Genomic DNA, 9,516 nt, shown 5'->3' with positions numbered 1-9,516 from the left:
ACTATAAATATAGTAAAAGCGAATAAGAGTGAATATAAATATGATTTAAGTATATGTAAAAAGACAGAGAAAGAGAGAGAAGTGAAGTATAGATATATATATGTATATATATATATATATGTATATATATAAAAGGAAGGATTTTGGGGAAATAACGGTGAAATCGTAAGGAAATTTGTGATCCGGAGAAAATTATCCCCTTGATACATCGGGGAGAAGGAAAGAATGCGGGCTTCAAGTCTCGTTGGTCTCCGCTCCGAGAGGAGGGAAGCTGGAGGAGCGGTAAGAAATATCGGTGTGAGAGAAAGAGAAAGTGAGAGAGACAAAGAGAGAGAGAGAGAGAGAAAGAGTGAGAATAAAGAGAGTAAAAAGCGCGGTTGTAATTATTTCTTTTTCTGATCGATGGGGCATGGGGAGGGGCAACGTACCCGGTCGTGCTGCAAGCGCGCTGTGGGCGTCTCTTGTAAAACTCCACTTCGTCCACCGTCCATACGGCCCCTTTCACGTTTTCGACTCGCATGAAACATTTGTGGAGAGACAGGTTGTGTCGCACTGCGTTCTATACAAAATAATACACAGACTAAATAAGCAACGCAAAAAACGAACGAAGCCAACTCAATCACGGTCTCGGTAGTCGGCGAAGGGGGAAAGGATCACGGTCGTTCGTGGCGATTCGTGGCGCGTGTGTGTACGTGTACGTGCGGCTGTATGGTTACGCAGGCGATGTAGAGAGTCCTCGACATCGGGTGATGATGACCGATCACGCTGATGAGGCAAGAATGGATGATGATCGTGAGACCGAGGCGCGAGGTTGCTAAGTGAGACGTGCGATATTGTGCGTGTGCCGTATGATTTGTCGAGGTGCCAAGGTGCCAACGAGCAGCGTTGCGAACGATCTCGTTGAGTGTTACATACGTAGACACTCTTTGTGCAGAACTTTGATTAAATATATCTCCTGATATGTTTACTGCAACGACGTATCGATGTACTCGAGTTAATATTATGCGAATTTACGTTGCATTATATATTTCAAGTTTTCTTAGAGCTCTTTCATATGAAGTATTTCCAACCAAGTTCTCAATATATTTTTAACTACCGGCTCTGATAGGATTATAATTTGTCGCGATGATAGTAGAGAGATATATGAATAGAATGAAACAAAATTTACCTGCCACTAAATACCGAAATAACGTATTTATCGTGTTTTTACCGAGATACTCGAATTCTCATTTATTCATTTGTATTGCCAAAAATACAACGAGCAATAATAATTAAAGAGTTGTAATATAACTTCAATAAAAGTTATTAATCTCATAATGCATGTTTGCTCATTCACTTTACGAATATACTTGAACGTTACAGAGAGAAGATACACACAATCGAGCTTCCGAATATTTTATGACTTGACTACTTTTGCACAAAATGACAGTTTCAGTCTTATAGTTATGACCTCGGTCTATAACCTAGATCTTGTATTTCCTCGTTTTATTACGATTCAAGTCTTTATAGATAATAATTTTGACCTAGATCAATTTTAGGATGACCTGTTCGACAACGCTGCTCTTGCGAGCTATGACAGCCATCTTTGAAGACGCGCGAGACGTACACACTTTTATATGTTTAAAATCAAATATGTCGTATAAATAAATTACGAAAATATTTTCTATCGTATATTTATGAAATCTAACATATTAGACAAACAAAAATATTCCCCAAAAAATATATAATACCCGCAGCTTCTATTTTACATTTAAGAAAAATTTGTTCACTAACGTTATGTGATGTACAGATTGTTCGAGGATATTTCATTTATGATAGAAAAATTAATTTGATAATTGTTTTATCGTTATCATTCAAAGATGGCTGCAACAGCTAGCATTCTTGAAGAACACAAGCAAAGCTGCCACCTTAAACTTAAATTTGCACCGTAAACTTAAATGTTGCTGTATCGTTTCTATCTTTTTTTGATTCGGGACAGCATGTTTCTCAACAACTTAAATTACACAGATTATGCAGATTAATAAATATTTTTTATAGCGCTCTTAAAAAAGCTGCTTTTGTAAACGTACGTAAAATAGAATTTCAAAAATGCTAAGCAAACAAAAAAAATAATACAAACTGATATAAATACAATAAATGTCAAATAAAAGCAGCGGAAATTACTACGCAAGTGCAATAGTGTACTGAATTTTAAAAGATACTCATATAAATGCAATTACTCAGTCGCAACTGAATTTATTATTTAAAAAAAGAGCCGGGCAAGTCTTCCAGGTGGCAGCCAACAAAGAAAAACAGAAATCGGCATCGCGTTGTGACATATACAAAACAAATAATAATATAAAGTCTAGCCAACCGATAATCAGCGATAATTAATAACGCGATATCCACCAATAATAACGACGGTGGCGACGATGATCGATGACGATGAGGTCGGTGATGATGATCGCTGTTAGCACAGAAGGAAATCGGCAATGAAATCGCGACGTCGAAGGCCGCATGAGGAGTAACGAACCAAAATATGATTAATCGAAAGAGACACGGTTTGTGGCATTCCTTTATCGTTAATGCACAGCTAGTCATCTAAATCTAGGGGCAACGACAACAATTATTCATGCCGCAGGGCCGAATATAAAATTCGACGAGGCCGCGCGACGCGGCCGTACGATGACGTGTTTGTCGCCATCCGCTATCACCGGCGTGTTGGTTCCTTGGCTCTGCTCCGCTCACGCCTTCTCACTCCCTCCGCTCTCTGCTGCAAACCTGTTTGCGGTTTTTTTCTCTTTTTAATGTTTTCATATACACATAACCATGCGAGGCGAAGCGTCATGGCAAACGTCAATTACTTCCACGCACACTCGCACACACGCAAAAACGCACGCGCGCAAACACTCTTGCCAACAAGCGGTTTGTCACGTCGGCTTACAAATCGATCATGAACCATCGGCACGTTATATTCGTTGCCTTCGTATACCTGAGTAGAGGAGACGCGGAATATATTAATTTTTATTACTGCTCCGCGTTTAATCGGTAATGTTATTCGGTCGATTCGTTCCAGACTAAGTAAATAATGATAATCATTTAAATAATCATTCAAACCGTCGTAATTATTCAGAATAAAGTCTATTATGTATCAGAATAAAGCGATTCATGAGATCTCTACGAAATACCTATATATCTCTATTATTATATAATATAATACGTTTTCGCAGGTAATACGCGATTTCTCATTCAGATGCATTGGCAACGATCATTTAAAAATTTTACGATAAAATAATTGACATATGTAATATGTTTATAGAAATGTATAATGCAATAATCGTCTGTAAGGACGTTCCAATTCTATTTACTATTGGTTTAGTTATTGGACTATTAGTTTACTATTAGTTTAAGAGAATTGCTGTTATTCTGACACGCGATGCTATTGAGTGGTCTGCAAACGAGGGGAAACAGGGAAGAATATAATGACAGATGGCTCATAAATGACTCGTAATATGTCATATTTCACATGTTACCAGTTTTCCCCCCTTATTCGAGAAAGCAATACAACTATCATTACCAGCTGCTCTGCCCGGCACGTCACTTAGCCTGTTAATCCAAATCAATACATATAATTATCCGAAATTCTCAATAAGCTGTCATCCTTTCTTGTTAAGCGCATTCAGCTTAATACGCTCGTATAAATACAAATTGCGTGATTGTTTTATCCTTGTTTTATCCTTGACTCCCGTTGCACAAACAGATTCGTGTTAACTTCATCCAGTTAAAAGAGAGTCACTTCCCCACTTTACTCGTAACTCTCTCGCTATTTAAAGATTACATTTGGAATATACTTCTTCCGGTTTTCTTATGGAGAAATAAAATTGCTATAAAAAGCTTGGAATATTTTATGCCTTGTAAAAATTACTAGCTGCAAGCATGAAAAATTAGAAAAAAATTCTGATAAGAAAGCTACATTTTGGATATTTCGAATCTCGAAATCAAAAGCTTTTATCTGTTTCTTATTTAATTTTCTTGCTTTGAAACAATTGGGTAATTATACTACTGGAATTATAAAATATACCTTCCACGTTGCTGCGTTGCGCCGGAAGTAGCAGAATGTGTTTTGGAACCAGTTGTAAATTTCGTTGAGTGTTAGCTGCTTCTCGGGAGATTCGATGATAGACTATGAAAAGAGCAATATTATAATTATATTAACTTGCTCTATTCTAAGAGGCAAAACATCATGGCTAAGGTACTTAAATGTTCACAAACGAAGAGACTTACGTGTAATATCGGTTCGTATATCGTGCAAAATTTTTACTTTTAGATTATAATATTAAATAATAATTTGAAAATGTTAAAATTCTTTAATAAAATATAATATGTAAAATTAATGAGTCAAATAAATTTTATTACACCTAAATAATTATTAAGATATAATGAACTTCAATATAAACAGTATTAAATCCGAATAATATTTAACATATTAATTTTAATAAATAAAGTGAAAATTAATTTTCAGTATATTCTCGAAATTATTAAAATAATCACGATAATATAAGCATTCAAATTGTTTTATGTTGTTAAAGAAAATCTCCACAATGATTCGTTAGGATAATGCGACGCGATGGGAAAATGTAATATCCGGAGAATCTTTCGCCAATTATATTATCTACTCACCTGCCGAATTAAGGATGCATACGTGAACGGTGGTCTGACGTCTGCATTCTTGTAGAATTCCCTATTTCGTTGAATTTCTGAAACCGGACGCAACAAATTTCATTTACCCTGTACGTTATTAAAAGTAATAGCAGGTCGAAAGCTAATATTTTTATTACTGATAACAAGTAATTATACTTGTTTAATTATTTTTTTACGCAGTAAGATCTGAACACAGGGATGACACAAACAAGCAAACATTGTGCTGGTCACGTAAAATTATGATAAAATTTTGTTCTTAAATGACAAAGAGTAAATTAAGCTACGTGTATTTTCACGGTATTTTCAAAGAAACTTAATCGATTTAAATATCTATATTAAATATTAAATAAGTTTTTTATTTAAATATTTGTATTAAATATTAAATAAGTTTGAAAAATTATAAATATACATTTTGAATTGCATAATAAGATATATATCAATTTTATATTTCACATTTTTTATTAAATTATATTTTTCTAAATTATCTTTTTAGCTTTTAAATGGATTTCTAAATTTGAAAATAGCAATTGGTGGTCAAATAAATTAAAAACTATATGCAAAATATATATCTAATAATAAGGCTTCATAGAAAGAAATTATACGCAAAATATCAATATTAAGTAGAAAACGGATATTCTTCTAAAATAACGATAATTTTTATATCTGCAGAAATATGTGCAGACGCATGCTTTTATAAAAAAAAATTTCATAAGAATCGGAAGAAGGTAATGCAAACATCGAAATTCTTCTTCACATTTAATTTTTTCGGAACTACTCTTTTTAGAGGTGATTGTACATTACATTTATTTACAACATTAAAACTGAAGTTCACGTATTTGTTTGTCAAAAATAAAAGTAGTTCAAACCAAATACATGAATCACCTCTTTTGCGTTTAAAAGAAAAACAATAAAAAAATAAATTACGGCCAATCGATTTATCCAATCTCAAATGTTTGCATGAGGTTTTGGAATACTCGCAATTTTAATTATTTCAAGAATTATATTAAAATTAGAAAAATTGTTGCTACATGAAAAGAATAATTTTGCTGAAATATTAAAAAATTTAAGTAAATACAGATCTGAAAATAATTTTCTTACTATCAAAATAATTACATAGGAAACTCAAACATGATGAGCAATATTGCAAAAAATTTTTTGACATTCTAGCTTGAGTCTTACATAATTATTTTGATAGTCCACCGAAACAATTTTCAGATCTGTATCTAGCTAAATTTTGTTAGATATTTTAGCAAAGTCATTCTTCTATGAACGTGGAGAGGCAGAGGTAAAGACGAAGAAAGGAAGTGGGTGTTCATGCAAGGTGCATCTTTCCGCAAGAAAATTTGTAAGCCACAAAAGGGAATGTGTGGAAAATAGGTTGACAGTACCTTGTTGGACGTCAAGGCCAGCACGCTCCAGCATGTAGGGCAGCCCTACACGGTGGGGAGGGCAGGCAGCACAAGAAATAAGGAAACAACAAAAGCATCGATAAGAAAGAGATTCGAGCTGGCGGATGAATGAGTTTTTTTTTCATCTCATATAATTTCTTTTCTCATCGCATAAATTTCCTTGCATCCCCTCTCTACACACCTATGCTCGTTTTACGCCGCCAACAAGGTGTTGAACACTGTCGCTTCACGTGACATAGTCGCTACCATAAGTAATCTGTGCGTGTGGTACAATTTACGACAGGAAAAGGCACGAGACCAAGAGAGGACCGTAAAGAGCACTTGCTACAGGATCGGTTTTTTTTTTTATTTCGTTGGAGTGAATATATTTTTGTGACGAACCTCGAAATGCCAAAAATAATTTCAAAGATATAAATATATAATTACCTTATTACGCAGGATTAACATTATAAATATGGTCTCATAGAACTATACTGTTTACGAAGAAAATTAAAAAATATTATCGACATCGTACAATTTTTATTTTTCACATTTCTTTCAAATTAATAATGCTTTATAATTTTCATGCATTATAATACCACAGATGTAATATCGTTACTTATTTTCTAGACACACGTCTGTATAATGTAATTTGAAAAAGATAGCTTCTCTTATTAATACTTTAATAAGAGTTGCAGGGCAGAAATTGTTCATAATGGTATTTCGAAGCTCGCGCATCACTCCGAATATGATTTTGTGTTATCGTTACCTTCGTTAATATCTATTCCAGATCTATCGACGGCTACTCTGCGCCTTACAGTGCCCTCGTCATACAGTCCTACGAATAGTATTTAATTTCTGAATTGTCATTTTTTTTGTTTCACCTTTCTTTGATACGATATTAATCCAGTTCCAAGCTCTCGTATGCATTTCAAGCATAAACGCTATGTACGTTCGGAAAATGATTACATCGAAAATATTTTAATTAAAGACATTAAATTTATAGAGTTAATAATACGCTCCTATATGTATATATAAATAAATAAGGTATAAAAATTATACAATAGGAATTGAACTAAACAAAGGGATATATTCAATTAGGAATGAATTAATATCACTAAATTCGATAAATAAATAAATAGTATGTAGATGTATAGTGTATATATATTTCGCAAATCGCAGTTAATAATACCATTTGGCAAGAAAATTGTAATATACCTATATATTTGTCTCTTTTATCTCTCTTTGTATATGTATACTATAAATACATAATTGAATATATATGTACGTAACTGAAATTATGTTTTATTAAAATAAATTATTAATAATTCAATATACTTTAATATGTTTTTAATTCCTATTTTTATTATTAATATAAGCGACTAACAAACTATACCATACATTATACATTTCGACATACCAACAATCTATCAACACAGAATCAACCATTTTCCTTGAAACAGGTAAAACGGAAGAGCTGTTGCAAAATTCATTTCAGAACCAAATTGACCTTGGTAACGCAAAATGTATGATTCTGGCCCTCATTAGTTCTCGAAGACGCTATCTCAAATCTCACCTGTCAGGCAAGATAATTAGAGATTATGAAATAAAGAGATGATCTTACCTCCTGCCAAAGAAAGAGCTGACTTGTCGCTGATGCGCCGTCTAATTGGACCAGCCATACTCGGCATGCTGCCAGGCATGTTGGGCATGGGAGGTAAATTGGGCATATTGGGTATGGTCGGAAGTGGCGGCATCGGGGCACTACCAACCGACGGAGGCAGCTGAGCACTCGCGGGCGACCTCACGGCGGATACCAGCGCGGACATGGATACCGGTGACACCTGAGAGACTCCAAAGTTAGGTGGCGGTTGACTCATTAGCGCAGTGGAAAAATTTAGCTTTGGTAAATTCGAGCCCGTCTGAAAAAGAGAGTTCCCAAAATTTAAAATGGCAGATGAGGATAGTGATGATAAAGGACAGTGATGATAAAGATATAAACGAATCGAATATAAACTGTTGAACAGAGATCATTTTAGAACTATAAGTGCAATGAAAGCACTGTAGAGTTAAAAAGATGTTTTTATGTAATTTATGCAGAGTAATTTCTAAAGTTTGATTAACTAATTTTTCATAAACTCAGAAAAATTTAAAACTCTACGATTGTAACTTTTGAAATCATTGTACGCAAGCTTTGTCTTCTAGATCTAATAACAAAGAAATATCTCATTACTTTTGCTCCATAAGTTTCATGATAAATGTAATGTACATATTTAAAGCACTTGATGCAATATAAATATGAATATCAATAAATGCATTTTGCCATGTGGATATCTTATTATATATCATAGTGACGTATACGAGCAATCTGATCTTCGTAGCGGAATTACTCACACAGCCGCGTTAAAATAATTAAGCCGTCGACCGTCGAGCGTTGTCGCCGGCGGAGGGCTAATGCGATATTGGTATTCTCTGACTGCCCAACTTGTTAGGGGTTTTAATTAAGGCGATATAAAATTACCGCAGCTCCGATGAATTATTAATGCAAACTTTATGTATAAATTAGCACTCGACTCGGCGGCGCGTTAAAACTGAAACTCGCGTTGTTGTTAGCGAGCCACGAGAAGCTCGTAAAATCTTCCAACGAGCTGGTCTGTCATGAAAATCCGGCTTTACGATCTCGTAGCAATACCACAAGAAAGTTTACGCATCGCGGTTGAACCGTTTTTCCAGATTCAACTTTCAGTATTCCTTCTATAGCGGATTTTTAAGCATATTATAATCGCGATGTATGATAAAGATTTTCTTTTGTTTGGTGATGTAACTTATAGATAAAATTACTCTCATAATTCTCAACAATAATTAATTTTTTTTTATGAAGCTATAAGAAAAGACGACAGTATGCATAAATTGTTTTTTTTGATATAAATTAATATATTTTTGTTAATACAATCAATTGGTATAACAAACTCTAATCTATCTTATGCTATAATAATGTTAAAAAAATTAAATACCTATTAGGTTGAATCATAAATAATTTCCGTTTCGGAGAATAAATTGTAATGATACATTTATGCCAATCATCACGTTAATAACTCATTATACTTGACAGGTCAGATCATGTTTGAGGTAAATTTCGTAATCTAATAATGACAGTGATAGGGTACACATCGAAATAAAGTAATAAATTTCTTAATCCTGAATTGAAGGAAATAAAAATGCATATTCATCATATACCATACATACTTCGGTGCATAGTGCTTTAAAATCATTAGTGGAATATAATTACTGGAATGGCAACAAATCATTGCAAATAATTGCGAACATATAATTGATTAAGAAATAACTTTTTTTGTTTTTTTATCGAGAAATAAAATTCATATACTAAAACGGAAATTATTTATGACTCAGCTTAATGGAATACAATTTTTATATAAAGAAATTCAAT

General features: G+C 33.6%; 1 protein-coding gene across 13 annotated transcripts in view; it reads right to left on the bottom strand.

The window, feature by feature from the left end:
- FoxP (forkhead box transcription factor P) overlaps positions 1-9,516 on the bottom strand; it is a 301,004-nt gene that overhangs the window by 7,703 nt on the left and 283,785 nt on the right. For 6 of the 13 annotated variants that reach the window (XM_018512300.1, XM_018512301.1, XM_018512310.1 and 3 more), the window contains 4 exons: positions 7,693-7,990; positions 6,838-6,906; positions 4,660-4,736; positions 4,061-4,162 (listed from right to left, as the gene is read on the bottom strand). In XM_018512300.1, the coding sequence (XP_018367802.1) occupies positions 4,061-4,162; positions 4,660-4,736; positions 6,838-6,906; positions 7,693-7,990 (546 nt within the window). Of the gene's footprint in view, positions 1-428; positions 560-4,060; positions 4,163-4,659; positions 4,737-6,068; positions 6,114-6,837; positions 6,907-7,692; positions 7,991-9,516 lie in introns of all 13 variants that reach the window. The other 7 variants (XM_018512303.1, XM_018512304.1, XM_018512312.1 and 4 more) reach the window with 4 other exon arrangements.

This window comes from Trachymyrmex cornetzi, unplaced genomic scaffold, assembly GCF_001594075.2.
Source record: "Trachymyrmex cornetzi isolate Tcor2-1 unplaced genomic scaffold, Tcor1.1 scaffold4, whole genome shotgun sequence".
NCBI classification, from domain to species: domain Eukaryota; kingdom Metazoa; phylum Arthropoda; class Insecta; order Hymenoptera; family Formicidae; genus Trachymyrmex; species Trachymyrmex cornetzi.
The sequence above is the reverse complement of the archived record's forward strand: the minus strand, read 5'-3'. Positions and strand labels throughout refer to the sequence as shown.